This window comes from Xiphophorus maculatus, chromosome 6 (assembly GCF_002775205.1).
Source record: "Xiphophorus maculatus strain JP 163 A chromosome 6, X_maculatus-5.0-male, whole genome shotgun sequence".
NCBI classification, from domain to species: Eukaryota; Metazoa; Chordata; class Actinopteri; order Cyprinodontiformes; family Poeciliidae; genus Xiphophorus; species Xiphophorus maculatus.
This window is the reverse complement of record NC_036448.1, coordinates 28,339,810-28,360,730: the sequence shown is the minus strand read 5'-3', so window position 1 is coordinate 28,360,730 and position 20,921 is coordinate 28,339,810. Positions and strand designations below refer to the sequence as shown.

The window sequence follows — 20,921 nt, the reverse complement described above, 5'->3', positions numbered from 1 at the left end:
GCAGGTCCATCATCGTGTTTCCGGCATAAAGCTCTGAAGTTCTTCCTCTGGTGTCGGGTACCCGGCTCTAACCTTTTCGGTTTTCCTCCTCCCTCCACAGATCTGAAACAGAGATGCTTGTCTAAGATGTGCAACAAACTGTGACCCGACAGGAAGCGGCGGAAACAAAGAGCCGTTCATCTTCCCAACAACAGCTGGAAGCTGCTGGTGATTCACAAAACATGTTCAGTTTTCACCTTTTATCTGGATATTAATCACTAATCTGCTATTCATTATATATATAAAAACTTTATTTAAAGAGAAGAAGCTAGTTTTAAAACATTAGTCTTTAAAGTTGCTCTGTTTACAGTTTGTTTTAATCCGACTTGCAAAAGAAACCCAACTGGTTGATGAATGTAAACTTTAATCCACTTTTAAACGTTTGTATTCTTCATGTTTAAAAAGTAAACGGCTGTTTTGATATCATGAATAAGAAAAATGAGGAATAATCTCAGTTTTTTACTCTTAATGTGACAAACATCCTGCATAATTCAGCTGGAAAACAAACAAATTTCAGAAGAAAATAAACGTTTTAGAAGAAAATTAGGTTTTTGTTAAGAATTTGGAGTCACATCTATTTATTACTCTACATGCTGCAGGTTCATCAGCTCCAATGTTTTCATAGGGTCAGGGTTAGGGTTAGGGTTAGGGTCAGGGTCAGGGTTCATCACAGAGGGTTTCCTGTTTTAACGTCTTTGCAGGATTTTACCCAGAAGAGACAGAAACTTTTATCTGTAGAAAACAAGCAGAGAAATTGTTTGTAGCTGCAGGTAGCTGCAGGTTTCACCGGAGAGAAAATCTCTGCCAGGAACCTGTAGAAGATCTCAGCACTTTAAACAAACCACAAACCTTCAGATCCATAAACTCTGAACTAGTTTTAATTCCTCCTCAGTTTCAGGAAGTCGCTGTGTTTTTGTCGTAGTGAGTTTTCATTTGCATGTCAATAATCTGGCTTTTAATTCATGAAAGATGCTTGTTTAGTAACATTTCTACAGTCTTATTAAAGTATTGGAAAATTCTGAAACTGTTTGATCGGCTTTTTAAAAAAAAGATATTTCCATGAAGTTAAATAAAGTAAACGCCATGTTGGTCTTTCCTCTGGGACGTTTTTAATCATTTCTCTTTTTTAGTTGTTTTTCGATCTGTGGTGAGTTTGAGTTTTATTTTATTATTTATTATTTATTTATTTTGAGTCATTATTATGGAAAAGCTGCTTCTTTTAGGTCTTTTCTCTTGGAAATCTTTATTAAAGAAAAATCCTGACATTCTGTTGAGGACAAAATCTCTTCAGAACTTTTCTGAGGTCAGAACTCCGTGGCTCTTCGTCCAGTTTGGGAATTTAAGGCTTTATTTATTCAGGAAACAGAGACGGTAACAAGTTTTTAAGATTTTCATCTAGAAAGGAAATCCTGGACACGTCGAGGGAAGTGAGGAACAAATCTGGACTTTACCAAGAAAGAACAAATACCTTACCAAGACCAGGTAAAGATCTAACCAAGACCAGGTAAAGACCTTATTGAGACCCTATGTAAAGACTTGTAAAACCTTGTAAGTCTTTGCAAGAGTGAAAGTGGGAAACACACTAAAATAGTCAGACCTAAATAAACATCTCTATATCTAGATATTAGTCTTATTAGAATGAAAAAACCTCCACTAAGACCTGGTGACAGATCCAAACTCTGCGTCTTCCTTGATTTTCCTTCTTTGTTTGGTTTCCACCAGCAGCTCTGAGAGAATCACTGCGCTGGAACTAAAAGTTCATTATTTCTTTCATCCAAACAAACATTTCTTTTTGCCTGTTTTCATAGATTGAATTAAATAAATGATAAATGTAAATAAAGCAGCTCTTTAAAATGCTGTAGATCTTTTCATGTTGGAGACTTTTTTACTTTGGATCTTAAAAACGGGTCAGATTTCCATTAATAGCCTCCAGATGTTCTGTAACACCTGGATCTTCTCCACCTGTCCGACCCAAAGCTTCGCCGCCAGCCCTGCTGCTCCGCCGGGCCGGCCCCTCCCCTCCTGTTTGCACTCATTGATCCGAACTCCCGGGAGGATCAATGAGTGCAAACAGGACCCGTTTGTTTGACCCGTTTGATCCTCCCGGGTCGCAGATCCAGACCCCTGCTGGACAAAGGCGGCTCTGTGGATCCCCCTGCCGGACCCCGCCCGCATTTATAAAAACCCCCGACATACCTGCGCAGGAACCGGACCGGGATAAGCTTCTGCTCAGGTGTCACCCGATAGCGAATGAGAGCTGGAGGCTCGGAGTGATAAACAGCTAAAGAAGCTGAGGATTCATTCTGCTGGGAGTAAAGAGGCTGACCCACTTTGGCTGGGTGTGTCGACTGGAGGGACAAACTCCAACGTCTGGAAGACAAATAAGGTAAAACCTTACAGTTTGTTTGACAAATGCATGAAATGGATGTTAATATTGTTGTTTTATAAACATGTTCTGTGAATATTCAGGCTGATATTTAACAATAAGTGGATTTTTAGCTGAAAGAAGCTCCTGCAGATCCTCTCTGGATGTTTCTGTGTCCTTGGATTCGTTTGGAGGTCGACTGGAAAACAGGCTGGAGTATCAGAGTCAGGGCAACTTTCAGAAAACAAACCAATCAACAAATCTGCAGGAAAACTTCAGGCTGAAGATAGAAGAGGTCTCCAGAAGTCTAGAGTTTATTCTTCCTCATGTTGGATGTAAACTCTGGGACCGAATCCTGGAAGGCCGACCCATTTTTAGTGCTTAGAGTCCATCAGTTTGTTCATTTTTGAGAACTTTTCTCTGGGTTTTCAGTAGAATTGTTTCAGTTTCTCACCAAATTGCTCCTGAATTGAAGAAAAGTTGCTCTTTGGTAACATTTGCTGCTGGAAGCTCTTAGCTTTTCTTCTCCACGTGTTGGAAACAGTCGGGAGAAACGACTCCAGCAGGCCTCCGCTCTCCGTCCAGGTATTTCTGTTCCAGTCAGTCATGGTTTCCTTGGACAGAAGTTGTTTCTTTACTTCCCTTTCTTCACCTGCTGCCATTGTTGAGGAAGCTCTGCACTGGTGGCAACATGATTTTATTGGAGTTTAATGTTTACTACATGAAAATGAGGAAAATTTCTCAAAGTCCAAACGTGAATTTCTTTAAATTCTTCTAAAATATGTCTTCAGTTTTAGTTTGTGCTTGATTTTTGCCATCTTGTCTTAAATCAGCTGGATTTGTTCCTGTTTAGGTGTAGAATCTGGATTAAATTACAGACAGTATGCAGGGCTGTGCATGCAGGTGCAGCTCAACCTCCTCAGTCATCACTCCTCCACCACCGTGCTTGGCTGTTGGTATCAGACGTTTGTGCCGAAATGTCCAAAGTACAAACCTATCGGATCATTTCATGATTAGCATTTAGCATGCTAACTCAGGCTGTTGTATTTATCTTGTTTGATATAAACTGGGGAGGTAAAGCTGGAGCTCCTGTTGCCTCAGCAGCCGCCGTCTCCATTAACACGGAGGCTCAGGGTCTTCAGCTGCCATTAAAGATAAAGTGTAGCAGCGTTAGCGTTAGCCCCCCGTTAGTGATATCGCTTCCTGCTCCAGGTGAAATCCAGACGGTTCTGTGAAGCATCAGCAACCCACTTGTTGGTGTCGTGCAGCAGAGCCACAGGTGGGCTGAGCGGTTTGGAGCCACTAACCGCTGATGCAGCGGGCGCTGAAGGCCTCGTCTGGCGCTGCAGCAGTAATCGTTATGGTGATGGGGGTAATTTATGGAGCTGGTGTGAGATGCTGGAGTAAATGCAGGTCTCTGTTACAGCCCGGCAGGAAGCAGCTGCGATGTTTCCCTCCTCCTCCCTGATGGCTGTGATGAAGCCGACTATGGAGGGTTTTCTGGCTTCATGTTCTCTCTGCACCAAATAAAAACATTACAGGAAACTTCACCTAAACAAACTGTAGCAGGAATTTAGGTAAAACTGAACATCAATAAAACTGAAACATGGCAGAAATCTGAACCACTTCCTGAAGCGTAAACCGTCCTGGTAGCTGCGCAAAAACAAATCCTGTGATGTCACTGACACATGGTGGGTGATTAGCCCCGCCCCCCGGCCCGATGCTGACTTGTTCCGCTAGTGATGTTTGTATAGCATGTAGCATTAGCTTCTACCACATACTGTGGTGCTAAAGCGTTTTAGCATTAGCTTCTGCTAAATACCATGTTAGCGTAGCACTGTAACTGTTAGCACGATATATCGGTGCTAACATCAGTATCAGAAGATGTCAGTAAATGTTTTGACGTGTCTGTCTGGCTCCAGTAAAGCTGATTTTTATGTCCATTTTGTTGCCTTTTATTTCCGGAGGAAGCCTGGAGGTGACGGTGTTTGGGGTCAGAGATGGTGACCTTGGGGTCACCGTCTCATAAGCTAACCATTGGAAGGCGCCACCTTAACGGGCCGGTGCAGGGCGGATCGCTGCTCTGAAGCTGCCATTTTTCTCCAATAAAAGCTTTTTTAGTTTTCATTTTGAGGCTCCTCCATCTGTTCTTGTTTTATTGTGGTTCTAATGTTTTTCCAGTCAGATTTTCTCGGCAGGATCTCATCATGTTTCTGCTGTGGATCTTCATGCTGCCGGCGGCTTCCTGCAGTGAGTTTCACCCAATCACTGAGCTCTAGGCTGCCTGCTCCCTCTCTGCCCTCACGCTTTCCTTTATTTGTGTAATTACACTAATCACACAATGATTAATCAATTAACTGCTGATGTGTTAAATGTTGCATGAATTAAATCTCTTGTTTTTCTGCAGCGCTCTCCGGCAGCGCCGCGTTCTGTCCGGACCCAGAGGGCAGCAGCCGAGACGCAGGTCATGTAATTGGTGAGAATCATCCTCTATTATTATTGTTTTATTTTTTATTTGGAACAATAAACTTCAGGCATATTAACGGTCACCACACAGCTGCTTGAATTAATCCTAATGAACGAGTGGAGCTGAAGGTTCAGCGGGTCGAGCCGGATCACAGCCTGCAGGGAGAAACGTTTCCTTCACGACTTTCATCTTTACTTTAATTACTTTAATTAGCTGATATTTACTCAAAGAAAAAAAACTATTTTAAACAGAGAGAAGCACATTTTAGAATGATAATCAGTTCTAAAATGTCAGAACATTAATTTCTTTAATGTTCTGGTTGGATCTGATGTGGAGTCATAGTTCATGTTTTCTTTCTCTCTCTCTTTTGGATAATATTTAATTTAAAAACAACCTCAACAATTATTGGCACCAAGTGACAGATAATAAACATCAAAGTAAACTAATGTTTAAGAAAATGTTCTGTTAACTCGTTTGGAGCATTTTTCTGCTGACTAATGACTCATTTTCAGTTTTTCTGTCAAAGGTGATTCTTATTTAAAATCTGAACTTATGCAGTCTGAGGAGGCAGAGCAACAGTCCCACAGCATCACTCCTCCTCCACCGTACTTAACGGGTCTCATGACTTGTTTTTCAGCAGACCCACCAGGAGAGTTTGATGCTGAAGAGCCTCGGCGGACGTCCGCCTGTTTTCTTCACAGAGCAAATCTAAAATATTCTAAAGAAAACGCAGCCTGGGAAGCTGAAAAGCTTACTTTTAATGTTTAATGACACATTATTGGTTGGCTTTTACAAAGCAGCCAATCCAGAGGCTGCATTTGTTTTCCTTTGTACTGATTGGCTGAATCCGTGGAGATAAAGAAAACTTTTCCCAATTTGAACATCATATTTATGTTCCAGAGAATCAAAGATTACTCATTTAGTAAAGCAAGGTTTTAAAAATGGTTACTTTATTTATTTTGATAGCACTTGTTGTTGATGCCAATAAATTTGTCATCAGTGATTTTTGAAAGAAGAAATAACATTTAGTTTTTTCCCTCTGAATAAATCAGATGACGGTGAGGAGTGAGCCACGTTGCCAACAGAAAAATGTTTCATATGATGAAACGTTTCAAAACACACAAAAATCTACTTTAATTATCACACAGAAAGATGATTTAAATCCCTTTTGAAGTAATATTAACATTTAAACCCAAGTTGTGCAGCTGTGAGAAAACAAAGCTACTGATTATTACAAAATGATTATTATAGATTAATTTTTTGTGAGACTGATTGTAATAATCATCCATGAACCCAGCAGACGGGATCACCTGTGGGACGGACAGAAATCTGCTGAAGTTTCATTTTAATTGGACCAGCTCCGTCTTCTCTCTCCTCCGTCAGATTGTCTGGGTCTGCGCTTCGTCTGGCTCCACGCCGTCTTCGATAACTTCCCCTCGCTGCTGAGCTTCGTGTCCAGGCTGCGGTGTGCATCAGGGCTGTGTCCGCGGGACCTGGAGGACTACGGCTGCTCCTGCAGACATGTGGCGTCTGGGAACCCGGTGGATCCTCTGGACACGTAAACAAAACCCAGATGATTCTCAGATCCTCATCTGATCCATTAGGGATGAGAGGAGAATCTGTAAACTTTGATGCTCATCTAAACACATTTTAAGCAGAAGAAAAATTTGCAACAATGATTAGAAATACCAAGACTTCTGTAAATTTGATTTTCTTCTGGTTGGAAACAGAGTTTACTTGAGTAAGTTTTTTGAAAAAAGGAGTATTTTTACTACGCTGTACTTTCTACTTTTACATGAGTAATTTTATTACGACGTATTTCTACTCTTATTTGAGTAAAATTTCTGGATTTTCTACCCACTGAATGAAAAACAAATGTGGTTTAACCAAAAGTTCACCAGACAGACACACACCTGCAGTGTTTGTTAAAGTTTAATATGTTTTTTATTGAAAGAAACTGATCTGGGAAAGATTTATTTTGCCTGATTTTGTTATGTTCTGTTATTTGTATGAATTATTGTAATTTTTGTCCTTTAAAATACTAAAATTTCCACTTAACTTTATATTTCGATCCATCTGATTATGTAATTTTTAGACATTAAATAATTGATCATTTGATCAGTTACTCAGTAGTTGAGTAAACCTTTAACCAAATACTTTTTTACTCTTCTGTAATTTCTTGAATGGTACTTTTTACTTTTACGTGAGTAAAAATAATAACGTTGAAGTATTGCTACCGGTTTGAAATGATACCTGGTCAGGTTTCAGTAGCTTTTTGTTGTTTTCTTCTGCTGCAGCTGTTGTGCAGCTCACAGGCGGTGCTACCAGAGTGCTGCCCCCTGCAGGCAGCCGCTGCCGCTGCCTCCGTATAATTTCTCCTGCTCCGCAGAAAGCAGCAGCTGCGGTGAGTCTCAGACCGAACAGAACCCGGAGATTCTTCCTGAGGATTTGGGTTCATGGCTCCTCTTTCTCCTGCAGACGTTGGCGACGCGTGTCAGCAGAAATTTTGTGAATGCGACCGAGCCGCCATCGACTGCGCGACGCGGAGCCGCTACAACCCGAGTCTGAGGGGCCTGACGGAGGCCGCCTGCTCCGCCGGAAATGCTCCAGGTGGGTTGGATCTCAGTTTCACAGCAAACTGTTAGGATGATTACTAATACTAATTATTATTACTGGAAATCTCTTAGCAAGGTTCATCTGACGTTATATTTTACATCTTGGTGGTAGAATTGGTTGATCTTTAAACTGGTTTCCAGCCACAGACTCGTCCGTAAACTTTTTACTGGTTTAATTTATTAACAATGACGCTCAGTGTTTTAGTTTTGTTTTTTTTTGTCAAGCAGATGCTAAACTGAGAGGTTTTGTTATTAGTTTGGATGTTACCACAATGTCACGGTTTGTTTTTAAGTTATAGTCATAAATGACAAAACTAAATATTTAGCTAGCTGACTAGCTACACAGAGCTAGCAAGTTTAACTTTAGTTTGGAGACAAACTAAATATTTAGCTAGCTAACTAGCTACACAGAGCTAGCAAGTTTAACTTTTGTTTGGAGACAAACTAAATATTTAGCTAGCTAACTAGCTACACAGAGCTAGCAAGTTTAACTTTTGTTTGGAGACAAACTAAATATTTAGGTTTGAGCTAAACATTTAGTTAGCAAGATAAATATGTAACTTTGAACTAAATGTTTAGCTAGCTAACCAAGTATTTGGCTCCAAATTAAGTATTTAGTTTACCAGTTAAATAAACTATATATTTAGCTAATTAAGTATTTAGCTAAACCACTTCAAGCTAAATATTTATATCTGATCTAAATATTTAGCATCAAACTGAGACATTTATAAATGAATAACTTTGAAAAATTAACTTTTTTTTCTTTGACAGGCTAAATAACCCAAACTACTGCAGTTTTTTGTTACTGTTTAATTTTACAAGCTACAAATATTGATTTATGTATTTAGATTGCAAGTAGTCAGATTAGGTTCCAACCATTAGGTGGCAGCAAATTGCTACAATATGATCCTCAGTATGTGTAGAATATGCATCACCTGGCATCTGTGGAATCAAATACGCCTCTTTGGCTGTTTGAGAAATAAAACATAAATGTAGAAGGGGTAAAGTCATCTGACCCTTAACCTTTACTCTTAGTAAAGGGGTAAAGTCATCTGACCCTTAACCTTTACTCTTAGTAAAGGGGTAAAGTCATCTGACCCTTAACCTTTACTCTTAGTGGGCGGCTGCAGATTTCTGGTCACTGGATGCTGGTGTTTGACTGGTTTCACTGGTGCTCCAGAAGTTCCTGAATGGTTTATGTTTTAGTTTCTGAAATTGTGGAAATCCACAATTCTCCTTCTGGGTTTGATGCTGCTCTTTCAATAAAAGACACATTTTCCAGTTAAATTCCGGTTCTGTTAATTGGGGCCCGGATTCTGCAGCAGCTTGACTCATTTTCACATCTTCCTCCTCTCTTCTTGATCCGGGTCGGAGTCCGGTCAGCGGCTGGGATCTGTCATAAGTCAGGTTCTCATTTCAGATTGGCTCGGCGGCGGCGTGGCGGAGGCTGACGGCGTCTTCAACAGAACAGGTGAGCCTGAGAGGACGGAGCCTCCACTCGTCTCTGGACGGTGCGTCACGTTTGGAGAGGGTCAGACCGCAGGAAGCGGCTGATTCACACCTCAGCCAATTAAAACAACGACCTCCTGACGTCTCATCCTGCAGCTTCCTGCCCACGTTCATCTGGGAAGAGAAAAATCATTGGTTCACAGAGCAGAGTGTCTAAATATAGCTGCAGGAAGAGGCTGAGCTGCTCTCAGTCTGAGTTGAAGTGGAGGTCATTGAAGTGGAGAAGTCAACTTCACAGAGAAAAGTTAGTGAAGCCTGCTGGAGGTCTGAGCTTTTCTCTGTGAAAACTGACGCAGGCGTCCTGCAGCAAGCCTCTGTTTGGACCGACCAGAACACGACGATTCTTCCACCTCTGAAGGACGAACGCAGCTCAACATCCTGCTAACGTCCAACTGCTGTTCCTGCCTGGACTCTAACTGACCTCATCCTTCCTCTTTCCAGATGTTCTCACAGCAGCAGAGCGGCTGTCCAGCGCCGCCCCGCCGCCCGCAGGTAAACATCCCGCTTCCAGGATCCACAGGAAAAATATTCACACACTTTAGGATTCTGAATAATAATAATAATAAACTTCTGCTTAACTTGAGAGGAAATAATCACAGTTTAACATCACATTCTTTGTGTATTATTTATATTTATCCATAATTACATAATAATCTAATTAGTTAATATGTTGTATTGTTTTAGGAAAACATAATTGAATGTATTAATGAAATAAAATGATAAAAATAACCAAGACAACTTTATTTTCTAAGCATTAAACAGCAAAACTGACCAAAGTATTGAACAAACATTATATATGTGTATATATATATATATATATATATATACATTATATATTTACCTCACTGAGCTGAGCTACAGGTTTCTATGGCAGCTGGAGTATATGATAGTATATGACAGTATAGCACAGTATATGATAGTATACGATAGTATATGATAGTATATGATGATTTTTGGAATTGACATGTATATCATTTTTAATCTTGGTTCTTTACCAAATCTTACTGTCTACTTTTTCACTTTTACATCCTCTGAACCATCAGAACCGGACCGGGCCATGAGCGGTACTGTGGAAAGCCAAAGTAATCCGGCTGGGCTGGACGGAGGATTCATCACCGGACCACCAGAACCGACCGTCCTCCGGACTCGTCCTGGTAGGATCAGAGAGGAGCGGCGCCACGCTGGGACGTTTGCAGACAAAATGAGCTTAATATGAGCAACAGAAACAGATTTTAACTGAAAATGTTTCTCCTGAATATTTAACTGGAGTTTCACTGCATGTAAATCTTTTCTTGCAGAGGAGTGGGAGGAACGGGCAGCCGAGAGAAACCGAGAACAGCAGAAACTCCAGAGTTTGGTCTCTAATGGTAACCGTTTAAATCTCCTGTTTTTTAGTTTCTTGATCTTTTTCCTGAGCTGCTAATTATTCCATTTGGAGCTGCTGGTCCCACAGCTTTCATGGCACCAAAAATCATTTTTCTTCCCACTGAGTGACTCACTTGGCTCAGACGTTTCCAATCTCTGCATCTCCAGGCCTGAAAGAGGCAGAAGAAGTGGAGTGGGAGGACCAAGCTGAAGATCAGATGACCCAGAGTCCTGCAGAAATCAGCCTAACGAGTCTCACGAGTCCAACAAGTCTCACGGGTCCAACAAGTCCAACGAGCCTCACGGGTCCAACAAGTCCAACGAGCCTCACGGGTCCAACAAGTCCAACGAGCCTCACGGGTCCAACAAGTCCAACGAGCCCCGGTGAGCCAGAAAAACATAGAAACCAGTCTGTCTTTTTTTAGATGCATGTTTGCACTTTAATGCAGATATTATGTTTACTGATTCTAATAAGTGGTTCATGTGGCTGTTTTATAATTAACATGATACATTTTGGAACTTTAGTTACTTTTTTTAACTTAAATGTTACTTTTTTAGAATTCACGTTACATTTTTGGAGCTTTTATGTAGCTTATGTTAGAATGTATTTGTTACAGATGAAGTGTTCATTAAAGTTTTTCTAAATCGTCCTGATTGAGTCAGAAATGCTCAGAAGTAAAAGTGAGATGGTTAAATTACACCAGACTCTGATCTGCCTGTTTCTGTTTTAGTTTTAATGAAAAGCTGAAACGAGCAGCTCCAGATTCTTCTTCAGAACAGGGGTGGAAGTTTAGATTTTTTGAGTTTGAGGAGGAAAAGTTTTTTCTTCCCTCACCAGGTGGGAGGTGCTAATGATTTATCTCAGGTTGTTTTGCTGAGCAGTGTGATGTCATCAACAGTTTCCATTTCCTCACCATTTTTAGGAGGCTGGTGAAAACCACAACAATTGTCTTTGTTTTGTTAAGAACCGGATCGTCACCTAGTTTGATGTCAGACTGATGAGCAGTGATTGGTCTGAAGTGTGAAAAGGGCGGGGCTTAGCACACAGCCCAGAGGAGCTGCACTGCTCAGGTTGATGAAACTCTTCCCACTGTTGGATTTTAGAGCTGAAAAGTTCTGAATCTGCTGCAGATCCGGTCCAGTTGGTCCATGAAGGAGCGACCCCAAACGGGCCGCCGTCTCCACGGAGACCTGCTGGTGTTTATTATGGGATGGATCAGACGCAGATTCCTGCTGCTGGCGCCGCGCCGTCGGTTCTCACCTCAGCATCTCTGAGAAACACGCTGCTGGATGGAACCGGTAAACGTTCTGTTAACAAAACCACTGAAAATGATGCAAATGAAAATAAAATTAATGTTTTAGTTATTATATAAACATTTTATAATGTAAAAATGAATTGAGCTAATCTAATGTCTGGCTGTTGGTTCAACATTGAAACTCTGTATGAATGTGGAATAAGGAGAAAGTGGCCTGAGATTTTCCCGTCATGTTGGGTTTAACTGTTCATAACTCACTGGTTTCAGGAGAACCCAGAAGTCTGCAGGAAATGTTCCAGCATCCGTTCTGCTCTTTGTGCAGCTTCATAAAATCAGGTTCTGAGCTGCCGGGTCATCCGGCGCCGTTTCCCTGCCAGGTAGAAAACCTGCAGCAGGTGGAGAAACCGTTTTCCTCTTGACTGGGTCTGTAATGACGCCCTGAGGCTCTGGGACAGCTGAGCTGGGAATCCTGGCAGTTATCAGGCGAAACATTAATATTAATAAGCTGCTTCTAGCAGTGAATGTGTCTGTATGAGGAGGAGAGCTTCACGTTAGCTCCAGCTGCACCTTCAAAGGAGGAAGCAGGTCTGAGGTCATCTGAGGGTCTCTTCACTTGTACTTCCTGTTTCCTCTGTAGACGGCTGGACTCGGCCTTAGAGACGTGCTGAGGAGCAGAACACGATGTTCGGTTGTTCAGGAAGATAAATGTTTCAACAGCTGCAAACACATGAAGGATAAAAAAACTCCAAAACAAATAATACTGCAGGAAATGGAAGCAAAAGGGGAAAATTCTGCAAACTTGCTTCTTAGTCCTCCAGACCACTAGGGGGAGTCAGCAACAAAATATTACAGGATTTGACCTCAGGAAAGACAGGATGCCATGATTTAACAGGATTCAGTTTGTCACTGTACTATAGAACTGCAGCATGTTGACAGAGGTGATTTTAGCTACACTGGACTCCCCCTAGTGGTCTGGAGGGTAATATCACCTACATATATACACTGCTGTTCTATAATATTGCAAAAGTTCAACGTCGTATTAGGGAAAATGTAGATAGAAAAACAAAGAAGGAGTAAATTATCATAAGATTAATCTTAGAAATCTACAAAGTTGAAAATTTGCTTGAAAAGTTTTTTTTTTCAGATTCTCCAAAATCTTTTAAAAAATCTTTGGAATGAAAATTGAGTTTCAAATTGATTTTTTTTTTTTTTTTTTAAAACAGCAAATTTTATTGGTAGAAATTTACTCCTATTTGTTCTAATATTTACAATGGCCATGAAACATAACGCACCTTTTCTTTCTTCTGAACTTCCTGTCTTTATGTACGGAAGGAGATTAGGGCCAATGAAAAGAAAAAATCTGACTTATTCTCAAAATTATGACTTTAATCTTCTGAAATCAAAATTTAGAATATTTTTTCCCTCTTGCTTGTTGATAAGGTCCAGTTCTGGTAATATTGGTGACTGATGTCCCCTAGTGGTCTGGAGGATTTTGCAGCCGTTTTTCTGTTTGTTACATTTTTCCTGTTGCTTCTATTCCTTATAATTGAGGCATTTTTTCTTTGCAGCGTTTTTCTGTTTGGTTTTTGTGTTTGTTTGATGTGGAGTGGCTTCATCCATGTTTGCAGATCGTTTCTACTCTATACTCTTAAATGGTTGATCACATCAGGAATGGTCAAACATTCCTGCTGGACTTCAGACAGAGAGTTAAAACACGACTGAATAACAGGTCAACAGAAACACTTGTTAAAGAAAAGAACAGCTTTGGGTTTCCTGTTGGACGGCTGAACTCGGACTTGGAGCCTCGGTGAAAATCTCCACCTGGTTCAAGAGAATCAGGAATCTTTGATCTTCACCTTTAACCTGCTGCAGGTGTGGAGCTTCTGTCACCCGCATCTCCAACCATCGCCCAGAACAAACCCACAGGAAGCTCAGCGTCAGCTGGGAAATCTCCACCAATCACAGCGACGACAACGCCTCTCTGTGAGGAGGAGGAGGAGGACGAGGAAGAGGAGGAGGAGGAAGGCTCGCAGGAGGAAGACGGTACGGCTGTTAAACAGGACGCAGCTCAGGGTTTCATACATAAAACCCATAAAACCAGAAGTGAACCAGAAGTCACTGAACCGCCATCTTGGTAGGCAGCGCAGCACAAAGCTTAGATGAACCATGACTTCTAGACGATTAAAAGACTTTGTATTAACATGCCTGACCAATCTGCAAGAGACAAATGTATCAACAAAATGGCTACTGTCAAGATTGAACCATAACAACTGTCATGACAGTTACAGATACCTACCAAGATGGCTGCCAGCTACAAAGTTAGAAGTGTGGCGTCACATGAGAACTTCGTACAGAGTGAATTGTCTGAGGAGCATAATCAGATGACCTCTGACCCTTTAGTGGCGGTCAGAGGGAAGCTCATAAATCTCAGATTAAGTGTCTCAGAGGAGGTGATGCTAATGTTTGTCATTAGGGGCGGAGCCAGGTCCGAAGAGGGCGGTGCCGTTCTTCGCCTGGTCTCTGCTGGAGTCCGTCGGTCTGACCGACATCCAGCAGCCGGGCGGCCGAGGTGAGCCGCAGCTTTGACCTCAGGACGTCAATCGCTGGCGGTGAGGCGTTTAACGCATGAGCTGCTGAATGTCTCGTCCAATCAGAATGCAGCTCCTCCTTCAGCGTGTTCAGCAGCGACGGCCGGAGCCGCAGAGAGATGCCGGCGCTGGGGGAGATGCTGCGCTGCCTGACGGGACGATGTCCGCACGAGTACGAGATGTACGGCTGCTACTGCGGACAGGAAGGGGCGGGGCTTCCTCTGGACCAGCTGGACAGGTGAGCACGGCCCCATGGGAATTTATTTACATAAAATACACAAATAAATCCTACTGCAGAGTGCCTTTAAAAATTACATTTATTCAGTATTTTATTGATTTTTTTTTAACTTTATGTATAATTAGATTTTTTTAGAAATCATTAACATCTCCAAGCCTGACCTGTTTTCAGATTTAATAGGAAAAATAGTAATAATTACTGAAAAATAACTATATTTAAAATGTAATTTTCTCTTTGATGAATGGGCACAAAATTGTAAAAATTTAAAATAAATTGTATAAAAAATAAACATGTCTAAGTGTATTAAATGTGAATATTAAAAAATAAACATCTTAAATATTAATAAGCATTCTAACAAAGTATTATTTTCATAATCAAATATTGTGAATATAAGCATTTTAAATGTTTTAATTATATAAATATTTATTGCTACTAAAATATTAATGTTTTAAAACATTATTAAAATAAGTATCTGATACAAACTTTGTGAAAGATTTTTACTGATTTTGAATTTTTTGCCTTTAACTTGAAATTGCTGAAATTTTTCTCAGAGAAAAATGTTTGGTAAAAGTTGAAAAATTTATTCTTAAATGCAGAAACATTAAATAATAAATTTAAGGTCGTGTATTTTTTCCAAAAGTTTTTTAACTCATTTCTTGTTCCTGATTTTTTCTTTCTTTCTGCTGTTTTTTGGAGGCAAATATTTTCTTAAGTTAACTAAACAGTTAAAATGTAAGTAGATAACGAGACTGTATCTATGGTAACGACTCCCAGCATTTTTAATAATTACTTCCTGCATAATTCAGTGACAGTTTCTGAGCTGCAGCCTGAAAGTTGCTCTGCTCCTCAGATGTTGCTTCTTCCATCGCTGCTGCCTGAAACAGATCGACTCCCTGGGCTGCCGAGCCGACAGGAAGCTCAACGCTCACATTTCCTGCGAGAGCCGCAACAAACTGCGATGTGAGTCCCGTTTTAACGCCGAGATAAAGTTCTTCATATTCAGCATGAATCAGAACGCAGAGAGGATTATGAAGCGTTGCTTACAACACAGGAATTATGTCCATTTCAAAATAAAAGTATTTAGAGGTTACTTTGATGAAACTTGTTGGGAAGCAACAGGTCAGCTTCAGAAAAGTTTTTTTCCCAGAATGCATCGCTGCCTTCGACTGTTTCTATCAGATTTTTTCTCCAAGTTTACAGAAACTCCCGGGTTTCTGTCAGGTTTACAAAATGCCTTTAAAAACAGTTTTTTGTTTTTTTTCTGTTCTGGAACGTTCCTGTTTTTAACCTGGAACCTGCTTTCTGTAACGTGTGAACTTTGACCCCACAGGCTGCGTTCTCTGAGCTCAACCCGGGACCAACCGGTTCCTTTGTTTACGTTCAAAGATGTGACTTTCAGTTTAATGCTTTCATAAGAAGTGCAGGTTGCTTTTCCTGCTATTAACCCAGAACCAGGAGTTCAGACGATGCGCTGAGAGAAAATACTGACTGCTTCACTCCTGGTAGTTTCTCCTGGTCAAACTTTAATATTTCACAGGTTGTTTCCTGGAACCCAGTTCTGTTTAAGGAAGCAAAGTGTCTCAGAACATAGAAATCACTTTCCCCCGTCCTCCATCAGGGCTTTAATAAGTCATGAAGGTTCTGAAAGTGTTTGCAGGAGGTTCTGATGTCGTCCAGATTCTGAATCATCGTCGTTTCCGTTTCATCTGCAGGTCGGGGCATCACAGTGTGCGACAAACTGCAGTGTGTGTGTGATAAAACCACAGCACAGTGCATGGCTGCGGCGCACTTCAACCACAGCCTGCCGTCGCAGCGCTGCCGCGGACCGGCGCCGCCCTGCCGCCGGGCCGCCAGGCCCCCCAAACCCGCAGCGGAACCGGCCCGGTCCAGTGAGGAGAGCAAACCCAGCCAGTCTGAGGAGCCTGAGACGAGTTCTGCTCAGTATTCAGACAGGTGAGATACGGAGAACCTCAGGGCTGACTGATCGGGTCCATTTCCTTTTCCATGTTCTGTTCCACCTCAGTGCAATGAACCTTCTTGTAGGTCCAGTTAAAGGAATTTTCTAATGTTTTATTAGTGGAAGTCGGTCCTGGGAAGAACTTACAAGCAGCCAGTCCTTTATCTGCAGTAGGAGATAAAATCTTCATAGAAAATTCTTTACTGTTGGAATTAATAAAATGCTATTTTTTTTAGTGTGTAGCGCCAAAACAATTTTATTTCTACAGAAGACGTTTTAATATTTAATTAAAACAAATTTCATTGTTTGCAGTGATCAAAGTTCTGATGTAATAAATGAAGAGACGCCGACTCCTGCTGGAACATCGAGAGCCGAGACCGAAGAGCTGCAGACGGTCGGTGGGATTCAGAACCAAGACAGACAACCGGCGGGAGGACCGGGAGAGGAAGAGGAGGAGGAGGAGGAGGAGGAATATGAAGAAGAGGAGGAGAAGGAGGAAGAAGAAAACTAAACCAACCACAGAAAAGTTTACAACTCAAAAACTTCAATAGAAACATTTTATTTGAATCTCCAACATAAAATTTCAACACATTCTGAGACATTATCGTAAACGCCGAGGCTCTGCTGCAGCTCAGGTTCAGGAAATGAGACGAGAGAACATAAAAGCCAATCATCTTCAGATCAGTGAGTCCAGAACAAAAACGACGACATTTCCTGAACCTGCAGGAAGAGCTGAGCCTTGGCGCCACCTAGTGGTCATAAATCACTGAACAACAACTCTGAGCGTCAGCGTTTTATCTTTGAAGGTGAACAGAGACGAGACGTTTCTCTAAAACTGGCACAAGAATACAGACTGCTGCAGCACAGACGAATAAAACGAGAAGGTTTCGCTGTTGCCGTGGAAACGAGCGGCTCCATCCTGGGCGCGTCCCACAGTAAGGCCGGTCTAATCGGGCTGAACATTCAGAGTAAAAACATTTCCGTTGTGCTGTTTTTGTGCCTCGGAACCGTTTTAAGTGCAAACATGTGGAACCGCGATCCGTTTGGGTTTGAAATGCCAGAGCTGGTCTCTCCTGCACTCAGCCGCTAATACTGACAAACTTTCATGTGCAAAAATCAAGCAGTGGTCTGAAGCCGGAGGCCTGTGCTGGTGTTTGACATGTCTGACAATTTGGTGAAAAGGTTTAGCTCTAAATTAAAAATCTTTCCATAACAGCTCATTTTAGTCAAAAATAATTTCTATGATTAGAGACAAAGATTCATGATCCAAATGCTAAACGACAACAAACAAGAAACGATGATTCAGCATTTTTTCAGTGATATGTTTGAAATCTCCACCAGGCAGCAACTGAACCATGTGATGCATAAAATGTACAAAAATATACGATCTGCTGCGTCAGCGACAATCAGCACGTTTTCCAGCCACGTCTAAAACAAGCCAGTCACCGGACCGGACCGGACCGGACTGGGCCGGGCGGTGACACGTCGGGTTCTAGACTGATCAGGTTTTACAGTGTTTTATATTTAGAGAACGAATCATGTGGTTAGTTTGGGAAGGTCGGGATTCACCAACGGATCCGTTTGCTCCGGTTCGATCTGAACGGACCGAGTTTGGATCAGGTTTCTGTACAGAAGCTGGTGGACGATCTCAACCTGCCCGACCCGCCTGACGGCTGCACAGATAAACTATTACTAGACTAGACAACGATGTCGATCGAGTCGAGATCAAACTCTTGGAGGCAGGAAAGCAGCCCGTCCGTCCCAGAACTCAGGGAACCTCAGGTAAAAACTGAAACATCGCCCAGAACCTTTCATATCAGCCACCAAGATTATGGAAAGACGCTGGTGGAGACGTACCAGACCGAATATCAAGGAGCTAGAAAGCATTTGAAAAATCTGTGAAATATTTACTTATAGATTTTATTCAGGAACAGAAACGAAGCTCAAAGTTTCACAGGACAAACTTTTATTTTCCAGCATATTTAATCCTGTGGGCTCTATTTGCTGCTTTAACTTTAGTAAATAATGTTTGGGTCTGAAACCGACTCCTAGTGGTCATAGTTGGTATTGCACCTTCAGGAACTCACGTTAATCCGTTTCCATCTTTTGGACCCGAACTCAGCGACAGTCAGCGGTTCTTTCTGAACGCGTCCCAACGGATGTTCTGCTGGTTTTGGTCTAGTTAAAGTAATGAAACCAGTGCGCAGTTCAGCTTTAACGGGCTCAGGCTGGTGAATAAAAACCATCAACATTCACTTTTCAGGAACCACGACGAGCCCAACGTACGACGGTACCACCGGGAAACGATTCGGATCAGATCAGCTCGATGTGTCCCGGATCGTTCGCTCATGTCTGACCTTCAGCCCGGAGGAATATTCTGGTAACCAAAACCAGCTGCAGCCCGACCGGAACCTCAGGAACCTCCACACTCCGAACCGACCCACTTCTGCAAACTTTACACCCTTGGGTTTAGTAGCCATGACAACAAGCTCTAAGATTTTACAGCTTTTCAAACCAGCTTTAAGAAAATCCAGGAATATCGATGCAGTTTTGATTTAAAGGGTTGATGAAGCCCAGCGGGTCACATACCTTCTAATCTGGAACTAATCCGGCGAATTTAATCCCGGTTCGCCTGGTGAACCGATAACTGGAAGCGAACTCTTTGGTAGAGCCGTCCTAAAACCACCATGGTGCCGTAAATACGACGTTATAGTGGGAAAGTGTCGCATCTTTAGCCAGTTAGCTGGTCAGGCAGGAGCCAAACAAGCTAGCGCTTCAAGTCCATAAATTGTGATGCACTGCCCCCTGGTGTCCAGGTGCTGAACTGCATGACGGTGTTTATGTTGGCGCGTGACGAACAGAGCGGGTAAGTAAGTGGAAAAAAATGAATTATGACTGCGGTTGTTTCCACTTGGTTAAATATGTGGCAGCCATATTGGATTTTTATTTCAAGGTTCATAAAAATTGTAATTCTTCATATTTCTGCATGAAAGTTGAAGCTTTTCTGTTTATTTTGGTCAAACATTAAACTCTGAAGAAATATTTCTTCCATCAGACCTAAAATATTTCATCATAGTTCACAAGACAAAGGAAAATATGTCAAGGTTTTACTTTATCCTTAAAAACCTAAATATGAATTAATTTTACACAAACTCTTCTAATGGTTGTGTTTGAGATCAAGAAAAATTTATTTTAGTCTATGAACACAGAGGGCAGAAAAAAATGAAGATTCAAACAAGAAAACTTGTTGAATTACATTAATTTTAACATCACAATATTCATTATAATCTGTAAAAGATTTATTTTTGGACCCTACGTGGTTCTCAAAAAATGTCATTTTGAAAATTACCTTATCATCTGGCTGTGAAATATTTGGAAACTGAACATTTTTATCATTTTGTTCTCTACTTTGTTTCAGGAAAAACGAGACTAATTGAGTTTATTTCTAAGTTATTCCTGGAAAATCTGTCAGACAAAATCCCATTTCACCGACTTCCTGGATTGAACAAATACTGAGACATTGCAAATTTTGCCTAATTTTAATCCAAGAATCATTGTGAAAGTTGTGATTTTGTAAATCTTCAAATCCTTAAAAAGCTTCAGGAATAAAAGCTGGATCCGTTTCACCAACCATGAGCCGTTTGAACTGAACGGATTCGATTTGATGGTTTTTTACGAGTAAATACAGACGATCGGGTCGACGTATCGGATGATCTACTGGATCCTCTGCTGTTAAAACCTGCAGGTGGTTTTTATCCAACAGGATCGGTTAGTTTTTCTACACGGCGTGAAGCTTGAGCATCGACACGGAGCGTAAAGCGGTTTGCGTTGTTCGGGTTTTGTTCTGTTGGACCGTTTGGGTTCAGGGACGTGAATCAGAGAAACGACGTGCAGCCGGTTCAGCCCGCCGCATGTCTGAGTCTCTGATTGGTTCCCTGCCGCCTGGCAGCGCTCTGATTGGAGGAAAAGCGGAGGTCGCCTTTGTTGATGTTTTGAGTCGTTCAGTAGACGCACAGGTCCGGGAACTTCATCTCGTAGACGGGAACGGACGGATGCTGGGTGTGACCCGCTGAGATGGACACCACGCCGGACGGGCTGGGCGGCGGCCTGCCGGGAAAAGATGCATCATTATGGAGAAAAAACATCCCAAACTGGTTTAACTGGTTTATTACCGGGGTGTCATGGTTTCTGACTTTTCGTTCTATTTTTTTATGACTTTTGTCAGATTCGGTGAGGTTTAATTAGTTTTTAGAGTGTGATTGCTTGTCTTTATTAGTTGTTTTAATTCGTTATAATAGTAGTTTTAGTTTTTTCATACTTTGGTTAATTTTTAGGTGCCAAATTAAAAAGATATTGTGATTATATTTACATTGATGGTTACTGGAGAATCAACAGAAAAATGTTAATTATTGAACCTCAAACTGACTTTGGCGTTTAACCAAAACTTTTGCCGACAGGTTTAAGTGTTGCTAGGAGCAACATGGAGGGCCGTAATAATAAATAATTTCACATCAGTTCAAAA

At 41.5% G+C, this 20,921-nt stretch overlaps 2 protein-coding genes across 7 annotated transcripts in view; one reads left to right on the top strand and one right to left on the bottom strand.

Annotated features, from left to right (window-relative positions):
• Nucleotides 1-139: 139 nt before the first annotated feature.
• oc90 (otoconin 90) lies at nt 140-18,153 on the top strand. 2 transcript variants are annotated; one of them, XM_023335316.1, is made up of 18 exons: nt 140-2,425; nt 4,586-4,654; nt 4,812-4,880; nt 6,255-6,429; nt 7,169-7,275; nt 7,350-7,481; nt 8,907-8,957; nt 9,437-9,487; nt 10,039-10,149; nt 10,294-10,362; nt 10,529-10,744; nt 11,492-11,659; nt 13,489-13,659; nt 14,090-14,185; nt 14,271-14,442; nt 15,293-15,402; nt 16,155-16,395; nt 16,712-18,153. In XM_023335316.1, the coding sequence occupies exons 2-18, from the start codon at nt 4,612-4,614 to the stop codon at nt 16,908-16,910; spliced, it is 2,181 nt and encodes a 726-aa protein (XP_023191084.1). In that variant the 5' UTR covers nt 140-2,425; nt 4,586-4,611; the 3' UTR covers nt 16,911-18,153. The 2 variants fall into 2 exon arrangements, with proteins under 2 accessions (XP_023191084.1, XP_023191083.1); XM_023335315.1 differs by having other exon boundaries at nt 140-4,654.
• efr3a (EFR3 homolog A) overlaps nt 16,943-20,921 on the bottom strand; it is a 66,832-nt gene continuing 62,853 nt past the window's right edge. For 4 of the 5 annotated variants that reach the window (XM_023335309.1, XM_023335308.1, XM_023335310.1 and 1 more), the window contains one exon: nt 16,943-20,506. In XM_023335309.1, the coding sequence (XP_023191077.1) occupies nt 20,401-20,506 (106 nt within the window). In that variant the 3' untranslated portion in view covers nt 16,943-20,400. The remainder of the gene's footprint in view (nt 20,507-20,921) is intronic. The other variant, XM_023335311.1, reaches the window with a different exon arrangement.